General features: G+C 56.0%; 2 protein-coding genes across 4 annotated transcripts; one reads left to right on the forward strand and one right to left on the reverse strand.

Moving 5' to 3' along the window:
* Nucleotides 1-5,493: 5,493 nt before the first annotated feature.
* Nucleotides 5,494-26,058, reverse strand: cpo (carboxypeptidase O). 3 transcript variants are annotated; one of them, XM_039757881.1, is made up of 11 exons: nt 25,996-26,058; nt 8,060-8,135; nt 7,751-7,875; nt 7,571-7,676; nt 7,390-7,491; nt 7,197-7,301; nt 7,009-7,119; nt 6,784-6,874; nt 6,504-6,706; nt 6,288-6,372; nt 5,494-6,204 (listed from the first exon to the last, which is right to left on the reverse strand). In XM_039757881.1, the coding sequence occupies exons 3-11, from the start codon at nt 7,816-7,818 to the stop codon at nt 5,933-5,935; spliced, it is 1,143 nt and encodes a 380-aa protein (XP_039613815.1). In that variant the 5' UTR covers nt 7,819-7,875; nt 8,060-8,135; nt 25,996-26,058; the 3' UTR covers nt 5,494-5,932. The 3 variants fall into 3 exon arrangements, with proteins under 3 accessions (XP_039613815.1, XP_039613814.1, XP_039613816.1); XM_039757880.1 differs by lacking the exon at nt 25,996-26,058 and adding an exon at nt 9,247-9,320; XM_039757882.1 differs by lacking the exons at nt 7,571-7,676; nt 8,060-8,135; nt 25,996-26,058 and having other exon boundaries at nt 7,751-7,757.
* LOC120531963 (melanoregulin-like) lies at nt 13,645-17,127 on the forward strand. Its single transcript, XM_039757883.1, has 5 exons — nt 13,645-13,805; nt 16,067-16,229; nt 16,314-16,404; nt 16,485-16,648; nt 16,730-17,127. The coding sequence occupies exons 1-5, from the start codon at nt 13,717-13,719 to the stop codon at nt 16,805-16,807; spliced, it is 585 nt and encodes a 194-aa protein (XP_039613817.1). The 5' UTR covers nt 13,645-13,716; the 3' UTR covers nt 16,808-17,127.
* Nucleotides 26,059-26,812: the final 754 nt, after the last annotated feature.

The raw sequence follows: 26,812 nt of genomic DNA on the forward strand, positions 1-26,812 counted from the left end.
GGAGCTTCAGGTCATCCTGGAGGATCGTCCAATGGTGAGTGAGGACAGCAGCCTGCTCGGGGGTCTCAGGCGGTGGTGAACTTGGATTGGCTTGACCACCGCTGGGATTTCCAGCCTTGGCACAGCTGTCACAGCTTGTTAGGCGCCCTGAGTGCCGACGGGCATCTCCTCTCCAGCTGGGCACCTGTGCAGATTCCTGTGCATCCAGCAGTGGCCGTTTAGCAGGCATAGGTGGTCTTCTCTGTGCGGCTCAGTGCGAGTGCCCATTAGTTCAGGTGCTCAGGCTTCTTTGACTTTGCAGCTGATGGGGTACCAGGGGGACGTCTGCATGGTGAGGGGCTCACCTGGTGGTACGCGAAGTCACCTCTGCACCCCCTGACCTGCTGCCCAGACGCAAACGAGGAAAGCCACAGCAGTGCAGCAGTGGCACACGGACCCCCCCGCCCAACGTCTGGCCCCTCCATGTGAAAGGTGCCCAAGGCCCGGAGCTGGCATGTGTTGTGATGCCTGTGCTTCTCATCTCCTCTGCGGTGGGCACCTGGGCATCAGGGGGCAGCAGCAGCTCACCTGTGTGGGATGGACGAGTGGGGGTTCTGCTGTTAAGAATGAGAGCTGTCTGGGGGGATGGGCGGCCAGTGGTGACCCCCTCCGCTGCCACCGCTGATGAGAATTTCAGGCCACAAAAGCCACAGCCGCGCATTGTCCACCCTGAATGGCCGCTGATGGATTCCCAGGTCGGCAGATGACCTCATTTTCTCAATTTTAATAGAAAAAAGCCAAAGCAGTGCCAGCGGGCAGGAGGGTGGCAGTGAAGGGTCATCCACAGGTCCAGGCAGCATAGCATGGCCAGTGATGAGGGTGACGTAGGAGGACACTCAGTGTGAAGTCAAAGGTCACAAGAAGACTGGCCACGAGGGAGAGGAGGAGCGGTCAGTCTAGAGAGCTGGACATCCGAGGAGGCCCGCTGAACAAGTGGTCTCTCAGGTGGTCTCCACAGTAGAAGCTAGAAGAGGTGGTCACTCACGACAGGCCCCTCGTACATGTGGTCACTTGGGACAAGGGGGTCACTCAAGCCACTCCGATAAGGGGAACCTGAGTAATGGTCACCCAGACCAGTTCCCCCAGTGAGGTGGTCACCCAGACTAAGTTCCCCGGTGAGGTGGTCCCCTTGCCCTTTGTGCCCACGGAGGCAGCCGCCAACAGCCCTGATTGCCTTTTTGGCATGGCGGGCCATCAATCAGCGGCCGATTATTTCATTTGCCGCTAATCGCATTTCCCCTCCCTGGCCCCCCGGCCCCCATAATATTTTTGTTTATCGCCGTCGTCACGGCGCGCGCGCATCCGCCCTCCCCTGGACGCAATCACATTAGCGTCCCCCTCAGATACATCACTGACAACGTGTTTATTAAACAAAAAGCGGCCGATTGAATTATTAATGACAAAGATTCATTTCTGCGGCGCGCGGCACAAAGAGTGACGCCGGGGGCCACGCCGGGCTGCCCATTAATTGCCCCCGACTTTTATTTGCAGCCTCGCCACGCACCTTATTGCTCATCCATAATAAAGCGCGTGACATTCGCCTTTGTTCCCGATTTGCATCCCGATGCCTCGTCACAGTGGAGCCGGGCTGGCAGTGCCAAGCTGTGGGCACCTCTTTAGCCGGCCTCTGCCCAGGTAGCTCTGCATGCCATTCTTAAGCAGCTGTGCCCTGCCTGAGGCCCTGCCGGAGCTCCCTGACCGTGCAGGTTCTGTGTTGGCCAGCGACTGACCCTGGTCATCCTCAGTGGGCACCTCCATCTTGAGTGGGCACATCCAGCGACTGCCCCTGCCTGTCTTCAGTGTCCAGCCTGCCTGAGTGACCACTGACGGCCGCCAACTTTGTTACTCAGTTTTCTCTTCTTAACGAGCTCGTTAGTTATGCTAATTTTCTCTTGTGAGCTTTAATGTTATTGGCTGGCGGGTAATTTGGAAGAATGAAAGCCACCAACTGAAATCTTTTTTGTCAGCAACTCCTCGTTTACATCGTGTCACCTGCTTTAGTGACCTTGCTGGTCCACCCCCCACCCGGCCCCCCAGCTCACCACCTTCTGTGCAAAGCTGCAGGCTGACCACTGAGCCAGCTAGGAAACGAGGAGAAAAAAAAAATGTGCTGAGGGTCCCATGTTGGGCACATGGGCAACTCGGGTGAACCCCTGGCAGTCCCCTTCATTTCAAAGATAGCCCCTGATATTGGGGCGCCCTCTGCAATCATCACCTTCAGCTCTGGAGTTTGCCTGGGGGTCCGTGTCACCATGGGGCCCCTGATCCCTTAGAGGGGCTCCTGCAAACACAGGGTGTCCCCTTCTCATCTTTAGGGTCCCAGGCAGTTTGAGTTCCCTGTCTGCCATCTCCTCATCTTCAGCCCCTCATCACTCTGGGGTCTCTCGTTGCTTCTGGGCTGATACCACTATGGGGGCTCTGGGACCCCAATGGCTTTCAAGGTTGCACTCACTTTGGGCTCCCTATTCACTTTTTGGGGTTTCTTTCACTCTGGGCTTCTGCCACTTTTAAAGGCCCTGTCACATTGCTCTGTGGTCCCTAATCACTTTAGGGGGCACATCTCCTCAGCACTCGAGGGCGCCATGGGACGGGCACTCCTGGCACTGCTGGCGTTTCAGGTTTCCAGTCCTCCAGAACAACAAACGCCGCGCCGCTGAGTAATGAGCTTCCTCTGCTGACCGCGGCGCTCTTTGGGTGGTCCCAGCAGACCGGCACACGCTGTTAGGACTTCAAAGCGCCGAGGTGGCAGCGTCTGCCATTCCCTGATGGGATCAAAGAGCACCTGAAGCCCCCAGTGCCCCCCTGAATAAATATTTGATGGGACGTAGGAGCAGAGCCGTACCAAACCATGAGGAGTAGGCATCCCTGCCGGGTGTACATGACGGGCAGATCTGTGTGTGTGCGCTGGGTGGCAGAGGCAGGGATGGGCATGGGTCTGGCCAGGCATGTCCTCCCTTCACTTTGCCTGTCTTAATGTGCCCCTTTTTGTACCAATCTGAAGGCCTGGTGACTGCTGCCCATTGTGTCCACTAGCACTATGGAAGCTGCCAGCCTGCTGCTCGGTTGGTCTCAGATGCAACACCCCCGATGAGGCTGGCAGCAGGCGGGCGAGAGCTGGCGTGCTTTGCAGACAGATTGCTCATTATCGCGCTCTCATGTGCCGCTAAAGAGCTGATGCCTCCTCGCTTGGCACCCACAGAACCTCACAGCAGATCAGAAGTCGTGTCCCTGGTGCACACGGCACGCCTGGCATCCACAGCGGCCACATGGTATGACAGTGGGGGGGTTGGGGATTGGCATAGCGTATCCCAATAACAGGACCACACCAGTGTGGTCCTTCAGTGGTGTCCAGCAGGCATGCAGTTGGGTACCTCCTCACACCTGCTTGGCTGTGGGTCATGGTGTGTGCCATCACGCAGCTGCCAGTCAGCTCTGGGCAGTATCGCACATGTTACCCAATTTCCTGCACTTCCCATGCCACCCCCTTTAAAAACAGGTGTTTTATTAAAATGACCTTCCTGCTCACCAGGACCCCTTGTGCCCATTCAGGGTAACAGTGGTCAGAGAAAAGCATTCCAGTCCACCAGGGGGCACACACGCTCATTGGCCAGATTAGTGACCTCTTCACCTAACCTGCAGGAGATGCCAATTGTGACCGGGCACAGGATTTGAACCCATGTCTCTGGAGAGAAGAACAGTGCCCACCAGTGTGCCACCTAGATGTGAATTAGCAGTGCAATTCATTTAGCTGTGCAGTGCCAGAGTGACCACAGACTGGCCCTGAAAAGCTCAGCAAGCGTCCAGCCAGGTGGTCAACTGACTGCAGTCACAGGTGCTGTCCACTCTGCTCAGGTCGCCTTACGTTCTCAAATGGACAGACAAGCGGGCATCAGCTCTGCCCCTCGGTGCAACTGGGAGGCAGACAAGGCAAGAGGACCAAGTGTGGCCACTCCTGTATGCCACACTCGGGTCTGCTGCCAGCTCAACTGGGTTCTGTGGCCTGGCATGGGCAGTGCCCGCGCCTCTCAGGGTGCTCACCAGTTGTGTGTGCTGACAGTGAAGTGCTCTGCTGCGCTCTAGTGGCACGTGGCGGTACTGCAGAACGACAGGGATGAGGACGGTCTCTGCTGTGTCGCCCACCTCATGCCCCCAGAATCACAGCTCGGCCACTTGCTCTGCCATTCGCTGTGTGAGGTGGCCAGATGACCAGTGTCTGTGAGACTGCTGCCCCACGCCACGCCGAGCTGGACCTCAATAAACAGAAGCAGTGGACAAGACCCTGGCAGAGAAGCCAAATCAGGTGGGGGTCTAAAGGGGGATTTTGTGCCAACTGGTGAGAATCAGCTGTGGTCAGACGGTGGCCTCGCAAATTAAAAGAGCCACTAAAATTAAAAAAGCAGAAGCAGGCGCCCCATCCTGGCAGCACTGGGCACAAAGTGGAGCCCGGACCACTCGGGCTGTGAGGTAGCTGCACATATCAAATGTGGTGAAGACGTCAAGGGCCCACACGCCAGGGGCAGGCCGCTGCCACCCCTCAGACAAGGTGCCATAGTGAGCCCCCAGTATGTAAGCTGCGGTGCCGGGGTGTCCTGGTGCAGACCCTCGGTGAGTCGTGGCCCCCACCCTGACGCCGTCCACCTCGCCTTCCCTCAGCACTCTTTTCCACACTGCTTGGCCCGTCGGTCACTCCATCCTCTTTGTGTGCTCCTAGCGCCTCCTGCTGTTGTGTGGGAGGCCGATGCCACACATCACGCAGACAATCGGGGACTCTGACCCTCGGTGTGTCCCCAGCGGCCACACGCCAACACCCCACCGTCAGGGCTTTCCTTCCTGTCACTCGCATTGCCGCAGGGCGCTGACAGCAACGACAAGGAGGGCAGGAAACCAGGAGGTGACCACCAGCTGGCCGGCCGTCCGCCCGGCACTCGGCCCTCATTGTCCAGCCGCACAGACGTTTCCGGGATGCTGAGCTGGCGAGACGTCCACAACAGCTGGCCGACTCAGCTCCTCAGTGGCGGCGGCCATCCTGTTGACATGCAAGGCGTTATAAATCGGGAGAGCCGAGTGTGAACAGCAGGGGCAGTGGAGGGTGGACAGCAGTGACCTGCATGTGTGGCAGCGCCTATGCCAAGCTGGCATCTCACAGCACTGCCCTCCTCAAGGTGGTCTTCCCACTGTCCCTGTGGTCACCCACTGACCACGCCCCCAGTCCAGACTCCCAGCTAACCTCCCACATCCTGCTGGATGCCGAGCCCTCAAATCACAGAGATGGCCATCCATTCACTCGACTGGCATGAGGCCATATGGCTGGCATCCCTATGGTTACAGTGCCCAGGCACAGGGCTGAAAAAAATGAGGCTGTGTCTCCCTCTGCTGGCCAGATTGTGTCATGACAGGGTAGACGTGGGAGCGTCTGAATCCAGCTTTGAATCACGTCCATTTTATATAGCGCCTTTAGTTTATTTGTTCTGGTAGATTACGATTTGATTACAATGGCATGCGACAATTCAGAATAATGGAAAACATGCGACTACTTAATGCAGAGAAAACAAAAGAACCCCCCCCCCCATAGTCAAATGCACTATATAGCGCCTTTACATCTCTCGAGAAAGCACAGCAGAGTGAGAGACAAGATGGGGTGGGAGGAGCCAGCAGCTGTTCCACCAATCACAATGAGAGACAAAGGCAATAAGCGATGATTGACAGCATAACACCTGGAGAGAAAGGGGCGGGACGCCGCAGTGGGGCTTTGGAGGTCACGAGAAGGTTAGGGGGGTCCAACTGGCAGATGGGCACAAGTGTAAGAGGGTGCCTCCTGTGATTAAAGGTGTGCCACATGGGCCAGTGGGTGGCAGACTGGAAGCTCCCTCATCCCTGCTTTAATGGTTGCTGCCTACAGGTTGCCCCTTGTCAGCGCCCAGCCAGCCACGTATGACGCAGTGATATGGTGCCACAGAGATGCCAGCGCCGTGGCACCACTGAAGTACTTTGCATGCACAGACTCGACGATGAGCATCACGCCAGCCTGAGCCTCTTGGCACGTCGCTTCAATCTGTTCCTCGGGCAGCAGGAAGCCATGGGTGCCATTGTCACGCAGCTCTAGGGTGTAGGAGAAGGGTATGCCCATGTCTCTTGCCCAGTCCCGTGAGGAACCTGAGTTGTTATCTGTGGACAAGAGAGATCCAACTTGTGAATGCCACCTGGAGTCGGGCATTGCCCGCATCTTGCCCTTCTCTTGGTCAACTTACACAGGATGCTAGATGGAGGGCCCACCCTGTATGCGGTGCCATGCTTCTTTTTAATGGCCTCTGCAGCCTGCAGTCCAAGGTCCAGCTGGCAAAGAGAAAGGGCGGCGATTCAGACTGGCCTGTCCACCAGGTGGTGTGATGTGATTGGCCCAGCGTTCACCCCGCCCACACTTGCCCTACCCCTGTGCCCTATCAGCACCCCATTGCCCACCTTACCAACTCTTTGAAGTTGCTTGCGTTTTTGTCCGGGTGGCCGTAGGGCATCAGGATCAGCTGACCGTAGGAGTGGATGGTGAAGAAGCACACGATGTCTGCCTTGCGGCTCCTCACAAGGTCGGCAACGGCCTTCACTTCGCTCTCGGACTCTGCCAGCGGTCCGCAATACGTCTCCGAGCAGGGGTCTCTCGAGGCGCCAACACCTGCACACAGAACAGGAGTGGCTCAGCCGCTGGCACGGGGCACATGTATGCACGGCAGGCGGGTCACAAGTACTCACTGCACCATGTTGAGTTGAAATTGCGGTTCAAATCTGTGCCAAGACAGGCATTGCCCGGGTAGATGGATCGAGATTTTCGCCAGAGTCGGTTCTGAAGGGGCAGAAACAACAAGCTGAGGACTGGCACATAAAGTGGCCAAGTCATTTGTGGGCATTGCCAGCAGTAAATCCCACCAATACAGCACAGTGCACTGGTGTGGGCACCTTGCGAGCAGGCACACTTACTGTCTGCCATGAGTATATGTACCCATCGATGTTCAGCACCGGAACAATGTAGAAGTCCATGTCCTGCAGGTAGCGGCCCACCTTGGCATCCGACTTGTAAGTCTGCAGGATCTGGAGGCCAGAGACACAAGTGAGTGAGGGCACAGTGCCTGGCTTCTCCCGGTAAAGCCCATGCCATGTCCACCAACCTCTTTGACAAACCACTGGCAGAAGGCGGGGGAGATCCACTCGCGGGCATGGATGCCACAGTCCATCCAGATGATCTTCTTGGGTTGCTCAGACCTGTTTCCAATCTGAAGAGAGACGTCAGACTCAGCAGTGGGCACTACCAGTGGGCATTGGGGAGGGGGGATTCTGTGTCATTAGAGACCCCCACTTTACCTTCAAGTACAAGATGTTCTTCTTTTCATATGTCTGGCCGAGCAGGTCCAGCTGGACCACATCTGGGTGGCGCAGTGCCACCTCCATCATCCATTTTGTGATCTGCAGTAAGTGACATGGACACCAAAGGTCAGAGGTCTGCTGTGCAGCTCTATGCCCCCTCTGCTTGCCACCCGCTAACCTGGTCAGCCGGGTGGTAGGTGGTGTAATTGTAACTGTCCAGAGACAGTGTGTTGATGCCAGGCACCTGCATCTTCAGCAGAGAGTGGACATTCGCTGTCAGCGTCCTGAAGGAGGGAACAGTGGCAGTAAGGATGGCAAGGGTCCAGGAGACTCATCCCTGGATGCCCGGTCCACTTACCTGTGCTGGACTGCGTGATCCTGAAGACCCCATTCCAGTTGCTGCAGCTGTCCACCTGGCACCTGCATATGGACTTGTGGGCCAGGTTGAATGTCCTCCGCCGTGGCAGGCCTCCACAGGTGAAGCTGCAGATGACAAGCATGTAGTGGGCACACAGGCTACCAGCCAGACCCCCAAAGCCCCATCTGTTCATTGCCAACCACTGGAGGGTGCAGGTTGTAGACAAAATGGACAGGAAGGGCCAGACGGGGACAGTAGCCATGGGCTCCAGCCTGTCCAGTGCCCGCCAACCCTGTGGCCACTACTCACCGGCAGCGAGGTCAGCAGGCTTCTTATGAATGCCGCCTGATTCTCATCTTCCAGTGCCACCTGTAGGACCCTGTCGCTGAAACAGAGGAAGGCACAGGGCAGTCAGGTGAGACAAGGTACCAGCTGGTGACATTTGGGCACCTGCTACTCAGTGGGCACCTATTGAGTAGCCCAAGTCAAAGGAGCACTGCACTGCAGTGGGGGGGCATCATGAAACATGGCATAAAGTGGGCTCATTGTGCCAAGTCAGACGAGGACAAAGAACATGGAGACTAGAGTGGCATCACAAAATCAGAAAGACAAAAGTAAAAGCAGAGCCAGTGCCACATCATAGCTGATGGCACCTGCTGCTCCCAATGAGGAAGCCCCCTTTTTTTTGGGCACCAAGGTCAGTAGCTCCTTGGCGTGTACAGTGCCATCCTTTTCAGATATTATTAGATGTGATTAATGTTATTAATCCATCCATCGATTATCCAACCCACTATATCCTAACTACAGGGTCACGGGGGTCTGCTGGAGCCAATCCCAGCCAACACATGGCGCAAGGCAGGAAACAAACTCTGGGCAGGGCGCCAACACACCGCAGTTGTTATTAATCTTGGGGGGAAATTCAGACACAAACAGCAGCAGAAACATTAAAACAAATCTAATCAATCAATCAATCGATCGATCAATCAATCAATATGGAAATCAAATTAAATAGCAAGGCAGATGGAGACCAGAAACTCAGACCCTGCTGCCCCAACTCTTCTATGCAGGCCTTTTCTTGACACCCACCCTCCCCAGTGCCATTTTTCACCTACCCCTGATGTCCCTCTGAGTGACTACTCCAGAGCAGGATGCCCACCACCAGGAAGCTGTTGCTTTTCCAGTTGGCTGTCATGGTGCCACAGCTGCTCAGACTGGTACTGCTGAGACCTCGACGCCCGCTGCACTTTGATCGCTGCTTCCTTGTCAGTCACCCCGTCATAAAGTCACATGCATGTGACTGATAAGCTTTGTGCCCCGTTATGAACCTATCTGCCTGGAATATGCCACTCCCTTATGTTCCTCATATAGTGCCCTCCTGTGCTGTCACAATCCCTGGGCATATGTGACCAGCATTGTCACCAGGGGTTCACTGTGCGGGACCTGGCCTGTTGGTCCACCTCCTTGTGTCCACTGCAGCTCTTCATCTGGCAACTTACCCGCATAAGTGAGGTGGGCAGACTGATGCCCTATGTTCACCTTGCCAGGCTTAGCTGTGGTCCTGCAATCTGTCTTGTAGGCTGATGGTGGGCTTTGCTGCCTGTTTGGTTGTCACCTCTTAGCCCCCAGGGTGATCCTGCAAGAGTCACTTAGTTCAAATGGTGAGAAATTAAGGGACTTAACAGCCCTGGGCTGTATAGCGCCTTGAGAAGACATTAACTGTCCATCAATACATAATCACTCTTAAGGGGAGCAGGTGGATGAGGGAACTGCAAGGCAATAAAAGACCAGGCTGGCATCCCCCTCCGGCTGGGTGTTGTGCCTACTCATTCTTGGCTGAGCGTGAGCTCTGTAGGAGCAGTGACTCCTAAGGCCACTAGAGGGCAGCAGGATTGCATGCTCCAAGAGTTGCAGGGGCTGCTGGGAAGTGTAGTATGTGAGGGTAGTAGAGCCTGACGTGGAGTGTGTCTGGCGGTGTGTGTGAGTGGGTAGAGCTGAGCCGAGCCGAAGGCTGCCTGGTAATGCCGGGACTGCCATGATGGAGTCGGAGTGGGAGAGGGATAGAGACTAGTAGAAGAGGAGACTCTTGTGAGCAGGTGGTGTGGTGGAGGGATGGCAGGCTCAGGCGGGCACCTCTGCTGTTTTCTTTACCATCCTTGTATTTGATTGGTGGTTTAACTCAATGTCCCTTCTGTCCATCATCTGGACTGTACTGGCACCTTTCTGGGCCCGCAGGGGTCTTCTGAAAGGCATCCCACCTGGTCACAAGGTCCAGTTGAAGGTCTTGGCATCACCCTGTGCCATCCTGTTGAAGGCAGTAACTCCTATGGGGCAGTTTGAAGTCATCAGTCCTGCAGCTCTTTGGGATGTGAAAGGAAAATCAGAGGACCTGGCAGAAAACTCCTGCAGTCCCGGGTTCAAACCTGACTGCATTATATAACGATCCTTTAGAAAAGGACCCCATTGGGTGTCTGCAGACCGGTGGGATTGAGTGACCTGTGCGGACCGCCTGCACTGAGCGGGGGACACCTCAGCATGGGGGCCTTGTAGGGGCCTGAGAGCTGAAGAGTGTGAAAAGAGAACGAGCAAGCGGGCATCAGTATGTGTGACTTGGGTGGGGCAGTGAGGGCATGGAAAATTTGATGGGGTGACAAGGACCTGGGTGGGAAAGAGCTGGAGAAGGGGGTGGAGCCTGAGAGGGCACGAGAGAGATACTGTCAGAGGGCGGAGCCTGAGTTAGGGGGAGGAGAGACACACACACACATACTCAAAAGGGGCGGGGCCTGAGAGGGAGGGCAGGAGGGAAGAGACATCAGGGGTTGGACACATGTACACACACTCTCAAAAGGGGTGGGGCTGTCAGAAGGGGCAGAGCCTTGGGGGGTCCCCACACACACACACACACACCCACACACTTGGAAAGGGCGGAGCTTGAGAGAGCTAAAACCAAAGTAGGGCTGCGCAGTACACCAGTACTGAAAAGGGTTCAAAGAGCCCATTTCTAAAAAGGGACGGTACCAGCATTACACCAGTTTCAGGACCCTCAGACAACTGAACCCCCCCGCTCTTCGATTCTTCAATGTGGCTCGAGTCACCACTGTGCAAATGTAAACATCAAGTGTGACACCCCCTCTGATCAGAAGCCGTGTAATGTGACATGGGTATTACGGATACGATGGGGGTCTCCACGTTAAGCATAATTACACACTGCGTGACTTCCAGCCAGAGGGGCTTGACACCACACTCCTGGGAATGTCAGGTGACACAACTAGGACCACTGGCCAGCGTAACGACTTTCCAGCACAGTTTCACAAGCCCACCCCTTTTTCTGACGGAGTGGGTGCTATACAAAGCGTCGCAGCCCCTTTTTCTTTTTCCCATCCTGTGGTGGTCCGTAGAATGCCAGACATCAGATGGACAAGCTTGTCCTGTGCTTGTGAGGGGTCCAAAGCCCCCCATATTTCTATTCCTCTTTACCGTGCTATATGCATTGTACTGCCAGGAGGAGGTCATAGGTTGTCACACACAGAGAGCCCACCGCTGCAGGGAAGTCACGGGCTGGTCAGACTGAGTCGCTGGGGATGTCAGGCTACACGACTGGTGGGCACAGTGGTCACCACAGCTGCCACCGACACACCACGACTGTGGAAATGAAGGCTGCAGCTGAAAATGGCAGGATAAGTCATGTAGTGTGGCAGTGGTGTCACTAGAGGGTGACTGCAGTAACCAAGACACGATTAAGACCCCCACAAGCCCCTGGCTGAATATAGCGCCTTAACAGAGAGTAGGTCACCCTTCAAACCCTGCGGCGTGTGGTAATTCCCACTTTTAATGGCATACAGACAGTCGATTGCTTCATTGAGTTGGGTCGAGGGTCCCCTTGGTGACTTCAGCTCAAAAAATGGCACAAAGCTTTGTGTGTCACCCCCTCTGATGGTGTCACCCACTGCGTTCCGCACCCCTAGTGTGTGCCAGGGTCTTTGGTGCTAGCAGACAGACATCGGAGTCTTTATGTTGATTCTAGAATTACTCGTTGGTAAGTACCTGAGAACCCGTCACAGCATTCTGAGCCTGCACTCAGTAAAAGGCGCTATATAAAAATCAAATGAATGTGTATATGAAAATTAGGGGTAAAGAAAAAGGGTTATGGGGTGCCAATGCAATGCCCTTGTTAGGCTCAGGTCACTGGGTGCCCACTGACCAGCAGGGTGGCCTATGGGGGCTGCACATTTGACGTCTGCTCATCGTATTTCACATGGCAGTAGCAGTGGTATCGGGCAGTGCCAGCTCTAGCACTATTGGTACCCTGCTATAGGGCATGCTGATCTCTGAGAAATGTGAATGATAGCGAGGAGTTGGGTGCCACCGACCCCCTTAGTGTTGTTGTGAGTCCCAGTCATGTTTAAAGAAGGTGCCCTAAGCGGCCACCTACTGTACCTAAGTGATAGAGCCAGCCCTGGTACCTGGCACTGCCCAGGAGAGAAGGTGACCACAAATGACACCTTTTGGCTCTTAAATGTGTCACCTTCTGCATGTGACCACAACACAGAGACCTGCGAAGGGCAAGTGACAGAAGAGTGCCATCTAGAGCTGCGCCACAACGCAATGGGAAGGGCAATGCCCAAGTACAAAGTGAACTAGACCACCAGCCAGGCCCCCCTCGTCTGTCCACAGATCACACGGCAGCATTTCATGGCACTCGCTGCTTTGAACCCATGGCTGCCCCTCACCACTTACTGCAAATTAAAAGTTGGAAGAAAGGGCCGAGTTCAGATTCCATATGACAAGAGACCCCCATTGTGTTGGCTGTGGGGCCGAGACCCCTTAGCTGAGCTCCCGGCTTGAGCCACATGATGTTGTCTGCTGCTGTTATTTGTCATTGATTTGGTGGCTTCTCATCCACTTTAATGTAAAATGTGGTGACGCTGGGCTGGAGAAAGGCGCTATATAACGAAGTCCGTCTCGTCGTTGTTGTTCCTTAACTTCTCCGTCTCTGCTGGTTGCTTCTTGCCCAGAGCCCACCAGGTTCCTCAGCTCTTGTTGTCTGACAGTTAGGAATTGGTCATGTGGTCAGTTCCGAGGAGGGTGGTCTTCAGACCCAGGGGTGGCACTCACTTCATCTGGCAGTCCATCAAGAGCGCTCTGATATTGACCAAAGCCTTTGCGTTCCATGTGTGTCACATCTCCGTCTCGGGGGTCCTCGTCATTGCCACTTATTGCTATTATAAGGCCAACTCTTTTCTGCTCAAGCCCAACTTGCTTTGAATGCCCCAGAGAGGCAGCGCCAGGCACGCTATGATGGCACCATGAGGCCTCAACCTGGACACAGACTGCAGGTGAGGGGACGCTTGATCTTAAAAAAAAATAGTAAACACACATGGCAGGCATTAAACCCGCATTCCCTGCCAACGTGCATGCTGTCATCTTTCTGTTGATGGGTCACACTGCAACATTTCACAGCACATGTGGTAACCCTGTGACCCCCGGGGCTGACTGTCAGAAGGACAGACTTGAATTGTGTGCAGGGCACAGAAGACAGATGGGTAGACTGGCATTGTGCGGTGTGGGCGTGGAGGAGTTCCGCTTGACATCTCTGCTCGGGTCTGCCACCCATCCAACCCAACCCCAAATGGCGTCTCGGTGACTCCTGGCCATCTGCCTTCCTCTCCTGTTTCTGTGCATTGTCAGACATGCCAGTGTTGAGGTGGCTGGCATCTATGTGGGTGAAGCTGCTCGTATTTCCTAATTGTATTCCTGAGCAGAATAAAAAATAAACTGCAAAACAAAAAAAAAAAAAACGGGAAAGGCGCTATACAAACTAAAGCCTGACCCGTCCACGTATGGGGGCGGGGGCTAGTGTGGGTGGGGTTTGCTCAGGTGAGTCGTCTGCAGCTACCCACAAATCCGCGGGTGGAGACTCGGCTGACGACTCCGCCCCCTCGCGAACATCCGCCAGTGAGTGCCGTGCGATGGGCTTCGGGGAGCTGCTGCTCGGTCTGTGCTGCTGCTGCTTCGGCGATACCGGGGAGCAGAACTGCGAGAAGGAGCCGCTGCGGAGGTGAGTGACCAACCGGGACCGGCCGGGGTGGGCGCTGCCGATGGGACGGGCTCGCTGGGGGTTGTTCTGGAGGCAAACCGGGAGGGAAGGAGGGAAGGAGGGCAGGTGCGTGCGGCCGCCGGGAGGTCCGCAGCCGCTAACGTGGGGTCCGCACTGGAAGGGTCCTCCGCTTACCGGGCGGCGTGTCGCAGTTTCGGTTCATCGGAGGCGCTATATAAGACGTGACCTGTCCTCGTGGAGCCCCCCGCTGGTGGCTCATTTGCACGTGTATGGGGCGCGCAGCCTCCTCCGCCATTCAGATTCAAATGCTGTGAATGGCCGCCAAGTGTCCGGGTTCAAAAGCACAAAGAGGGGCGAGCCGTGCCAGGGACTGCGGGCTAATCCTCAGCTGATCCTTGTGTTGTGTGGGCTGCGCCTTTCATGCATGCCCCTCCCCCCACACCCCCCACTTACCGGGCCGGTTCGGCGACTTTCAGTTCGTCACTCGCACCCGGGATTGTCACTTTCAGGCAGGGCAGTGAAACGGGCGGGGCGGGGCGGGGGGGGGCATGGGGTTTGGTTATTGCCGCTTTTATAGTGCCTTGCATAGCGAGCTATTTGCTGGGGGGGTGGGGTCTTCCTGCGTTTCCATCCTTCCAGTGGGGGCGGCCGAGAATGTCGCCTGTTCAAGGCGCTTTATGACACTCAAAGGGCCGAATGTTGTGTCTTCACCGTGAGGGGGCGCTACGGTAGGCTAAGCCTTTAAAGAGCCTTGTGCGCTGACTGGGGGGCGTGTCCTCACCCAGTGTATATAGCGCCTTTCCGGCTCCTCTTTCTAGTAACTCCACCTTTTTCTTTTTTTCTCGCATTGGCAACTGCCAGCTGTGTGGTGCCCTCTTTTCCCACAAGGCTCTGGTTTGCTCTGGCCTTGACTCACGACATGCCAGCCTCCTAAGTGTAGACCACTGCCCACCCTCAGTCATCTGTTCCCCTTATATAGCTCCTTTTGTGCGGTGTGGGTAGCACCTCTCATTTCCATGTCAGCTCTATATAGCGCCTCTCATGCCAGGCTTTGTCATTGAGCTCCGTGCCACGTTCAGTCTGCTGCTTTCTAGCGCCTTTGGTGGTCTGCATCTCCATGGTCCTCACTCATGATCAGCACACCCATCACATATACGGTGCTGCACCCTCTATATAGCGCCTTTTGTGCTCTGCTTTGCTGCAGCCCATAATCTGCGAGGAGAGCTGTGTTGTGTCTTTATATAGCGCCTTTCATGGACCGGCTGTTCTGAGCTCTTTTCATATAGCACCTCTCATTGCTGTGCCCCCTCACGCCATATAGTCAAGTCGGGGAGCCTGCACTGGTACAGCACGTTGGCACACCCACTACACGTCGAAACAGCTCGGGATCCCGGTTGGCAACCCCCCAGGCAGACACGCGGTCCAGTCTCACCCTCCAGAAATGACCCTCTATCTGCCGCAGCCAGGTGTTACATGGGCGACCCCTTGGCCTGGTCCAGCTACTCGGGTCCCCAACAATGAGGGTCCTGTGAGCTGATCACCCTCAAGTAATAGCGCCACACGGTCGTAGTGTCGTAACTGTGCAGGTCATGTGCCTCATTCGGGACTCCATGAGCAACACAAAGTCAAACCAGCGGGACCCCAGGACCCTCTGAAGAGACCCACAAGAAGGAGTCACGTTTGCACTCCATGAGAACCCTCAGCGCCAGGATGTGGTCGATGGTCGCCTTCTTAGGTGTAAAACCAGTCTGCGCCGGTCGCTGGTAGGTGAGCAGGTCATCACGGATCCCACTGAGGACGACCCTAGCGAGGACCTTACCCGCCACAGAGGGCAGTGTTACCCCCCTGTAGTTGTCATCCCTATCTGGAAAGGGAAGGGTGATCGAGTCCCGTTTTCCAGTCAGTTGGAATGATGCCAGTCTCCCAAAAGGAAGCAATGGAGTGTCGGAGGACCGCAGTGGGGAGCTGGTGACTTTAAAAACGTCATTTGATGGGTGACCGAGCAGCTGTTGTGCATTGGTGGACAGTGACATGGTGCCAGCTCACATGCTGGTCACTGCTCTTCTTGTGCCCACTGTGAACCAGTTTTTGGGTTGCTGGGGGTGGAGCCAATCCCAGCAGCATCAGGTGGCAGGCAGGAGCCCAGGATGCATCCTGGTGGGCCGACTGCCTTAAACAATCGCACGTCTCAGGCGCTCAGTGGCCAGGGTCTAATCTTTATAGCGCCTTTCCTAGCCCCTCTTGCTTGTCCTCTCCCCCAGTGGCCACCAGAAGTCGGTGTCCATGACACAGCCATCGATTTGGAGGGACGAGGACTGGAACCTCTGGAGTTCGCCCCACGACTTGTCTCACATGGAGACCGACGACGACCGGCAGCTCTGCACGCTTATTGTGGCCAGGAATCAGCTGGACGAGGACACCGAGGTAAGGGGGCATCCCGCCATGGGGGGGGTGGTGGTTCTCAGCTGGGCAGCCTGGGCATCACCTGACAGTTTGTGTCCACTGCAGGAATGGGAGAAACTGAACTTCGACATTCACAGCCTGCGGCAGGTGCGGCGAGAAGTCAAAGGTCGCTGGAGGAAGATCCTGCATCAGCTGGGTAATCTGGGCGGGGGGTCCGGGGCGGGGGCACATGACTCTGGGGAATCTCCCATCACTCCCTGTGTGTGTGTGTGCCAGGCTTTCAGAAGGAGGTCGAGTCCCTGCTCTCGGTCACCAAGTCCAGCACCCTGAGCGATGCCACGAAGCTGGGTGAAGCCAAGGACATCCTGCTCAAGCTGGCAGAGGAGACGGGCATATTCCCCTCGTGCTGTGGAATGCAGGAGCGATACGTCTTTGTGGTGGTAAGTGTCACCTGTACCCGATGTCATGCCCTCCTGATGTGGGCAGAGCTGCCCGCTGACTGACCTCTTGTCTTTCTGCAGGACCGTCTCCTGGTGCTGGACCTGGGAGAAGAATTCTTTAAAGTGGCGAGAAGGTGTTACCCCCCGAGCTGTGACTGACCTGCAGGTGGCATCGTAGGCTGCTAGGCCTGTGGCTAACTGCCGTGATGAAGATTCAGTGCTGCCACCCCCTGGCGAGTTCTTGAGCTGGGCGGCCGCCTGCATTGAGCGATGTCCGGTCGGGATTAGAGGACACAGGGTCCAAATGGGTAATGCGTGGTCACCTCTGCCCACTCTGGGGTTTGCACTTTCTCAGAGTGAAGCCGCCAAGTCAAGCTACTTGGCACAACACCACACGCTGGGCACGTCCAGTCTGGTGTCACTTGAGTTTTAGTATTGGTTGTTTTACATTTGGAGATTAATAAAGATGAATTTTGGAAGACCGCCGTGTCATCTGTAGTGCCTGCTGTGGTTGATGGGTGCCCTAGAGAGCCCACAGTGGGGCGCGGTGGCCAAGTTGTGTGCACTGTGTTGCCCAATCACCAGAAGTGCCCACCCCTTGATCTGTGAACACACTGAGCCAAAAAGACCGTGGGGGACTGTGAAGGTGACCTCGAGAGGCAGCTGGCATGTGCCAACTCCTCATGGGGGCATGATATGGTTAATGACAGCACGAAAGTGGGCTGTGTTCAGACGGGCACCTCACTGCTCGCCAAACACTGTGCCCAGGGTCTTGGGTTCATTCAGTTGGACAGTGCATCATGAAGGTGGCAGGGTCAGGGTAAGCTGGGTTGGCCTTTGGACATGGTGGGCACTCAGCAGAGCAGCACTTACAGAGGATGCCCAGTCACCAGAAACATCAACCACAGCCCTCTCCTGTGCGCAGTGATTTCTTTCTACCACAAGGTGGCAGTGTATACTCACCGTTGTCCATCTTGCAAGCCATTGGCTCCTGTGGTGACTCTGACCTTCACTCTGCTGCTGTCCATGACTTTTGTTCCCAGGCCTGACTTGGACGTATTAAAGTCTGACCAGTCGTCATGTGCCATGCTAGAGGTCTTCTCACACCTGGGTCACCTGCGTGCCCAGAGGGCAGTAACTGAAGAGGTAGCTCACATTTTGTTTGCTTCAAACATACTGATGTTGCCACTGGGGGCAGCAAAGCGAACTGGAGCTGCGGGTTCACATTCCACTGAGCCAAGAGAAATGCAGAAGACCACCGTGCAGTGCACTTGTCCAACCAGCAGGTGGCAGCAAAGCTTCTTACTGAAATGTTGCAAATTGGCACTTTCACCAGTAGGGGCAGCAAGGCTCCTCTGGTCAGCGTCAGAGGGTCACAGCAATGGCCGACTCCACTCCATGAGTTACTGGAAACGAGGGGGCCACTTGACCACTGAGTCCCCAGATCACCTGTGTCCACTGTTTGTGCCCAGGGCACAGCCTGTTTTGCTCACTGATGCCAATTGATCCTCATAAAGAGATGTGAACTGCTGGCATGTCCCCAGGCTATTTGTATTTCCAGTCGCTGTGCAGTGGGCTGGTGACACCTGTGAGGTCACATCTGTGTGCTGGTCAGGCCTGGGCCTCACTGGACCACCAATGGATGAGTGGCAACAACGTTGTGTGCAGAAAGTGTGCAGATGGCACCCAATGCCCATTTGTGCTGCCCAGCTAGACAGGTGGACTTCTCAGATCTGACCCAAAAGGGGTGCCAGTGCTGTCTGGGTTTGGCTGGGAGATCCAGTGCTGGCAGACCCAAGACCATCTATTAGTGACATTTTTGCCAACACGTGTCACTTTCCCACTCCATAGTCCACTCACACTGGCACTCTGACCAGATGCCCATCAGGCCACTGATCTGATCTGATCTGCTTAAAAGAGTGTGCCAGTGGAGAGGTGGGCAGCAGCAGCTGGTGGAGATTAATGCCTAAAGAGTGCAACTGCCGATGCTTTATAGCGCCCTGGCAGCCCGCCTCTGTGCTGCCCCTCTTGAGCATCCGTGCTGATGGCCTGCGACCTGGAGGGACCACCGCTGCCCTCACCATTCATCCATTGGCTCTCTTACCCACCTGTCCCTCAAGTGCCATACCAGCTGACCTCATATAGCGCCCAGCTCTTCCACCACTTCTGCAGCCTCATAGATCTGGTGGTGCGAGTTTGAGTCCCACCTGAGGCCATCAGCTGTGTGGAGTCTGCGTGAGTGCAGGGATGTGGCACCCCACCTTTGGGGGTCCTGCCTGATGGCGTTGGGCTTGGCACTCATCAATTGTATGTTTCCTCCTATTTCTAAGGTGCCTTTCCCATTTTCAAAGCCCCTTGTGCCCTCTGCAGTGGTCTTGTCTGCTGGTCCTGCTGATGCCATATAGCGCCCTGCACTACGACTCATTTAGAGGTCGATTGTGAGGCTCCCTGCTGATGCTCTATAGCGCCCCCTACGTGATGTCCTCTGTTTCCTACTAGCCTAATGTGAAGCTCTGTATAGCGCCCTGCACTTCAGCCTTCCTGTAGGTCACTGGTCCAGCATGTGATATAGCGCCTTGCACCTCAGCCCCTCTATGCATCCTCATCTTCATCATTCTTGTCGTCGGCCTCAGAGCGCCCAGAGTGCATAATGCAGCTCCTCTGTGTGGCACGCGGGCCCTAGGGGGCAGCACAGACCCTCTCTACTGCGTGCATTCAGGGCGGCTGAGGAACATCTGGTGGAGAAACACAAAGCCGCTCCGCCACCCCAGGGACGTTTCTGGAAGCCGAACCCCATGAAAGGAGCGGACGTCTGGTTTTAATTTGGAAAGGAAAGACAGATGAGAAAACGGCATGGAAAACGTGAGTCAGGAGCAGGGGAGGGGAGCGGCGAAGGTGGGACGGACAGACAGACGGACGGACGGGGGGCTCAGCTGCTCAGGTTTCCACACAGGGAGGCCTTCAAGTCAGGATTGCGCCTTCCCCCTAAAGAACACGGACAGATGAGGACACTGGGACCCCCTGCCTGCCAGCTCCAAACCCACCCCCCCCATCGTCTGCAGCACTTCCTGCTAGGTCCCAGTGCTGGCACGAGGGGGGTCCCTGACGCGAGGGGCCTTATCAGCAAATGCGCATCTGATAACGAAGTCGCCGGCGGCTGTCACGTGGAGTGGCCTTTCATCTGCCGCCACTGCTGGAATGCCGGAGAGGGGATGTGAGGGGATTCCCCTGCAGGGGCCGGACAGCCGGGCGTCCCCCCCCTTAGGTCACTTCTGTTTACCTTGTCTGTCGCCCCCCACCCAACCCCCCATTGCTCCTGGACACAGCAGGCCAACCGAGTCTCAAGCTGTTGACCCCTCGACAGCACCTGCCCTGGGGTCCCGTGTCAGGTGGTCTCCCCTCCTTCCCTCTGACTGAGCCGAGTCTCCCCCTTCTGGCAGACGCCGGCCTGACAGGCCCCCTCTTCTGATCCGCGTCCAGCACGGGGCGGTCACTCCCACAGACGGCCTCCTGTTTGAGGCCCCTGACTCACCGCCGTTCCCAGAAGCTCTCGGCTATTTTTGCTGTGCTGACCGCCGTCTGGGTCGCCGGGGAAATTTTAGGTCCTCATACCACAGCCGGAGAAACAGTGGGCCGCCTGTCCACCCACCCGGCCAGCCAGCCGTCCCACTCCCCCTCGGCCCCCTATGGGGAGTCTGGGTTCGCCCCCACCGCTCGTCCTGCTGCCGGCCCCTCTTCTTTAAGGACACAGACCAGGAGGAGGTCACCAGCTTTGATGTTCTGTGGTCATCCTGTACCGCTCAAGTTGGGGACACACATAAGACCTGTAGCCCACCATTGTGGAGTGACATGGCACTAGATAGGTGGACCTGGCAAGAGGATGGATGCATCTCCTGGACTCTGAGAGCACGAGACCCCCGGCCGAGGCATGGTGTGCAGCAGCATGTCTTGTGAGCCGTTCAGAATGCCCACTGGTCATGCTTGTTGGCGCAGCTCATACTGGCATGAGTCACAGACAAGCCCAGGCTGGTGCTGGCAGCTGGAATTCCTCCCAGCTGTGATCTGGCGCTGCCTGGACAGGCTTATCACTCCGTCTGCCTGCTAAGTGTGCGTGTGTGTGTCTCGGGGGGTCTCATGTTTGGTGACAGGTCAGCCTGTCCAGTGGCACTCGAGTCCAGGCGTGAGAGAGGGACAGTCTGCTTTGTGACTGGCACAAGTGGGGTCTGCTTGTCCAGTGTGCACGGGGGTCTGTCACAGGTGTGCAGTCCCAGGCGTGTGTGTGTGTGTCTGAGAGGCCAGCCTGAGCCCCGAGGGTCTCTCAGTGTGTGTGTGTGTGTCTGAGAGGCCAGCCTGAGCCCCGAGGGTCTCTCAGTGTGTGTGTGTGTGTGTGTCTGAGAGGCCAGCCTGAGCCCCGAGGGTCTCTCAGTGTGTGTGTGTGTGTGTGTGTGTGTGACAGTCCATCTGACTAACGCTCTGATTCAGCGGCTCTTGTGAAACTTTCCCGTCTCCTGACGCAGTGGCACCCTGAGGTGGGCCGTGTGTACTTAGCGCTGACCACACGGCCGGCATTCGGAAAATGTGCACCGCGGCCCTGGCCAGACACCCCACCCTCGCTGGCACCGACTCAGACCGAGCATTAGGTCACCCTGTGCCCATCGGAGAGGCTGACGGAGTGTCCACTCAGGGCCCCGGTGCCATGCGCTGCGCGCTTCCTATGCTGGCGGGGGTCCCGTGTTTCGGCAGATGTCCGGGCCTGTGGTCTCGCCAGCCCCCCTCGCTGTGACTCAGCACCCCAGAATTCCTCTCTCATTACGTTGTGTTCCTCCATCGCCATGGCAACCCCCTTATTTTCAGTGATTTCATAAAACACGAGGAGCGCCGATGGGCACAAGAGCTGGCCGCTGGTGTGTGGAGCCCACCGCGTAAGGCGCTATATAAGATAATGGCTGACAGACCGGGGGCTCTGCTCATTTTCAGCACTAGCAGCGACGGCAGCAGAACCGGGGGGCCGAGCGCCAGGGAGAGCGCAAAGCGTGACAGGCGCACATCATGAGCTCAGACGGCCTCGGGGCAGCCATTAGTGCGCCCTGATTGTGATCTCACCGCAGCGGCAGGGTGGTCCGCCACCATTCTTCTCATCGAGCCCCTGCTTGGGAACTCCTGAGAGCGTTGAGCTGCGCTGACACCACAAGTTCGTGTAATATAGCGCCTTTCTGCCACCACCCTTTACAACGAAAGGCTTCTCAAAGCGCAGAATCCATTCAGGGCTTGACCACGAGCTTAGAACCCACCCAGGACGGGGCGCCAAGGGAATGTGAAACTCCACATAAGCTGTGCCAGTGTGGCATCCGCCCCTGGCCACTTCATGAAGCTCTCTGCACTTCGCTTGTGGGGGTGCGCTCGGCCTGCTCTGTGCTGGCGCTCCCTGAAAGAATGAGCTCACGGTCTACAGCTGGGATATGACGGCCGCCGGGGGTCACAGGTCACGGCGCTGATGTCACCGCGTGCTTCCATCATCGGCATCCGAGCGCCTGAGCAGTGTCGGCTCTGGTGGGCCATCTGGCCTCAGGGCCTAAAGAGGAGCTCTCTGTTGAAGACCGCCAGTCGTCTGCCAGCTGGGACCCTCTCTCTGACCGCCGCCCTGACGGACACTCTGCCCGCTTTATACCCAACCATCTGTTTGCGGCCTTCCTTCTGTGCCATTTCCAATTTGTGGATGTGGTGGCTCTTTGTGACCTGGGCATGGACTGCTGACAGTTGCTGGGTGGTCAGTGTGGGTCCAATGTGCCCGCCATGTTGTGTTTATGTTGCGGTGTGACAATAGCAATGTGCCGGCCAAGGACAGGAAGCATGAAGTGGCCATCGTGCCCACTCCCTCTCGTCCGTCTTATCTAAGCCGCCACGCCTGCCCACGCTCCGGTCACTCTCCTTGGGTGAGTCGCCATATGACCATTTCTGGTGGAGTTGCCCAAGTGTGTGCCATCTCTTTCACACAGTCTGTGTAAATCAGGTGGGGGGGATCCCTTGGTGTTGAATCGAGTATGAAAAAAAACATTACTGCCCTTGGTGACCCTGTGTACGATTATGCCAGCCCTGAGTCTAACCTAATGGGCACCTTGGTGAAGGCGGTGAGACCCAAAATGCCATAACGATGCCCAGCCTCCTGTAATCCGGCTGGTGATGACAACTCAGAGTGGGACGAGGGGACGCTGAAATCCTAGCAAGGTGAGTGTCAGGCATGCAGGCCCCCCTCACAATCAGAGCGGCATAACATGTGCGCCACTGCCCGTCCAACCCGTCGAGACTCGTCTTTGTTTTGTATTTTGAACTGGCGCTTTGGGGCCTGCCGGGGGTGACGGCTGCCAGTGACCTCCTCCTCATGTTGTGCGTCTCGGAGTTGCGCCTGATCGGATTGCATGGGGGTGACGCCATGACGGCCGCGTCGGTTCTGCTAACATTTCACGTCCCGCAGCCCGCGTGCCCACCCAGCCCACGGGCTCCTTCCACCGCTGCCGGCCCTTCTGATTTACGTGTCTGTCATGTGTGGTGGGACCCGGAGAGGCTCGGCTAAAGTGGCACACGAGAGGTGCAGACCACCATATGGCGCTAAAGTGGAGCTCTGGAGGCTCCAGGACTGGAAGGCTGGCTGGCATGAAGCTGGCTGTACTGGGACCAAGCGCCTTGGTGTCACATCGCTTTACCTTCAGTCCCCAACCTCTGGAGTCACTCGGCCACCCTGCTTCCACATCACACATTGACCTTGTCCTTCCATGGGGACTGCAGACCCAGAAAGGGTGTCCCAGTCTCGCCAGCGCATGTCACTGCCAGCCTCCTACACCACAGTGGTCCCCTCAAAGCCCAGCTCCTCTGGAGAGACCCTGAAGATGGCCGTTCACAGACGCCTCCTGAGGATCTGCCAGGAAGAACGGGAACAACTGGGCAAATCCAGGAGTGCAAAGCTTGTAGAGACTCGCCAAGAAGACCCGAACGAAGGGGGCTGAACACTCCTAGGGAGGTCTCAGGATTTGATTTTGAATGAATCTGCAGACCCGTCTGCTCACATGGATTGGTGGGCAGACATGGGGGCTTCCTCCACAGCACAATGAAGGGGACCTGAAGGGGTCTCAGTAGTTTGTCAGTGTGATGCCACAGCACGACAGCAGGGGGTGGTGGGTCATCTCGTGAGGTCTTTTACCCAAATGCAGGCGCTCTGAAGCCCCTCACACTGCTCCTCCTCCTCCTCCTCCTCCACCTGGACTCCTGCAGCAAAGCGAGAACGGGCATCAGTGTCGACTGCTGGTGACTTGGCACTGCCAGGGTTATATTAGGAGATGTCATTCCTTCCGCCTCATGAGAGCCGTGACTTTGAATTGTCACACACGTGTGAACAGGGGGGCACTCCCACCCCACACTGGCCCACTGGCACACTTTGCACCCTTGTGTGTCTCGAGGGTCTCCACCTGCAGCTCCAGCGCTTCCTGGTTGTGAGTTCATCCTTATGAACTCTTTACAGGCTCAAGTTGGGGGTCCGACCCCACGCACTCCCCTAAATCAGCCGGTGACCCACCACTGGAGGTCCTGGTTTATCATGACTGGGCTGACCGGTGTGACACAGCTTGGGGGGTCTCCTCTTAAACTGCTTGTGCCTGCCGTTAGTAAAGGGGGGGCACAATGTGCAGTGAGGTAGCAGTTGACATGTCGTGGGCAGACGGAGGTGCGGGGGGCACAGCAGTGGTGACCGGGTTAGGGGGCAGTAAAGAAATTCCTGCAGCTGTCACCAACATTCTGATTGAGACGAGACCCTCTGGCATTAAAGCCAAGTGAGGAAGAATCAGGGAGCGAGAGGAAGGCGATGAAGGAGGAACGCGAAGGGCAGGAGACCAGTTTAAACAGACAGGTGGGCTGGAGGTGAGGAGCACGAGGCAGAGGAGGGTCAGCTGAAGAGGGGCACCGAGATGGGCATGGAGGGCCACAGGATGGCAGGCACTGGGAACTGTGGGGGTGGGGGGAGGATCGGGGTTGGGGCAGGCCGCCATATTGGCAGTGATGACGAGGAAAGATGCCGTGTTCAGAGTGCCCCGTCCCGCTGGTTTGTGCCCCCGTGTCCCTTTTGGTGTGACAACCCGTCACGGCCTGCAGGCTTTCTCGGAGTTTGTGAGCCTTTTAGATTTCCCAGAAGGGCCCGAAGTGAGTCTGTGGTGGGCATCTGCAGGCTGGACGTGTTGAGGCAGGAGCCCCTCCAGACGTCGGAGCGGATGATCGTTAAAAGTCGCCCCTTGGATTCTCCTCCGGACTTTACCCTGGAAACCTCGGAGCGGTCAGCGGCCTGCATGGTGAACGGCCTCATCCGGACATCAAGACAAGCCTAGCGCTGGACCCCTAAGACGTCTGTGCACTTGTGCCTTGAAGCGGAGACCCCCACTCTGCCACCCCATGTATATGTATTGTCACCCATGAAGACCTCTGAAACTATGGGACCAGAGGGGGGCGCTGCTGCCAACTCCACTGCAGTTCCAGGAAGATGTCCCACCAGGGTGCCTAGCCCCGCCCCTTCTGTTCTGGACACTGTAAAAGTGGGCGGTCTTTGGAGTTCATCCTGACCCTCGATGGAGGCGGAGCTCCTGCTGATGTGTGCTTTGGGGCTGCTGAGGCCCCTCCTACCTGCCCGTCTATGGGCATCAAGACTTGTTTCTGTTTTTGCAATTAAATGGGGCTCCCTGATTGGCACCTCTTGTTGGCATCACTGCTCTGTTTTGCCGTGTGTCACTTACAGTCTTTGTGTGACATTTGAATTTAGCATTAAGTGACTGTCAGATTCAGTGACAGGTGCTGTTACCCGCTGTAATTACCCACAACACCAGATGGCCAGATGTAGGCCAGTCTAGAATGGCACACCTGCAACCCCAAAATGACTGGCATGAACGAGCTGATCAACAACATGGCAGAACATTTCAACTGCTGAGCCTGCAACCAAGGTGGGGACCCCATGTCTCGTATTTCTGTTGTCCGAGCCCCCCCATCCATTTTCACACTCACGCTGAGGGGCTTTACAGAAGCCTGCAGCATTAAAACGAGTTGATTATGAGTTACGTAGTTAAACACAGAGACGTCCAAATGTTATAAAACACGGACCCCCCGACTGGACACAACACCCCAAACTGGCAGGCCGCCGCTGAAAACCCAAAGTCCATTAAACAGAGCCAATCAGCATCAATCCCACCAAAGCAACTTGAAATGGCTGCTCGACGTTTGGCCAGGAAGAAGGAAAGCCCACCTGAGCGTCGAGGTCATCGTAGCCCCCCATGTCGACTTTGTTGAGCTGAGGATTCTGAATTCACACTCATCACCTGCCAAAGCCTGACGCCAGTCTTCATGAAGAATGGTGAAAAGCTCTGCCATGTCGAAGCCGGGGGTCCTCCACTTCAGTGCCGAGACCCTCTTATTCCTGCAGCTGTGTGTTCATTTTTCTCCTCTCGCTGATCTCTAATTCTGCATTCAGAGACACAGAAGTGTGAGGTTCACATTTAGAAGACATTTCAAGATTTGCCCGTCCTTGGCGCCAATATTAGCGCCCAGGTGTCTTTGGTCATTTTGTCACCAATTCACCTTCACCTTAATGACAGTTAGTGGAGTACAAACAGATAGATAGATATGAAAGGCACTATATAAAGTAATAGATAGATAGATAGATAGATAGATAGAGTGAAAGGCACTATATAATAGATAGATAGATAGATAGATAGATATGAAAGGCACTATATAAAGTAGATAGATAGATAGATAGATAGATAGATAGATAGATAGATAGATAGAAGTGAAAGGCACTATATGATAGATAGATAGATAGATAGATAGATAGATAGATATAAAAGGCACTATTTAAGAGATAGATAGATAGATAGTGTCACCAGTGCACCCCAAACCCACAAGTTCCAGGTCCAAACTCAAGGTTTATTAACCCAGATCCCTAATAAAAGGCTTCTGGTACCTTCTGCAGCTGGGGCTTAGCCCACTGGGAGCACCGCTGGGCCAAAGCGCCTCCAGAACCCAACTAGATTGCAGTACCCAGCATGCCTTGTGGGTGTCCATACCAGTAATGCCGCCTAGGGATGCCACCATCTAACATGTCTGGAGAGCATGTGGCCCCGACTGGTTGTCCTTCTA

The sequence above is a fragment of the Polypterus senegalus genome, chromosome 6 (genome assembly GCF_016835505.1).
Source record: "Polypterus senegalus isolate Bchr_013 chromosome 6, ASM1683550v1, whole genome shotgun sequence".
Classification (NCBI taxonomy): Eukaryota; Metazoa; Chordata; class Cladistia; order Polypteriformes; family Polypteridae; genus Polypterus; species Polypterus senegalus.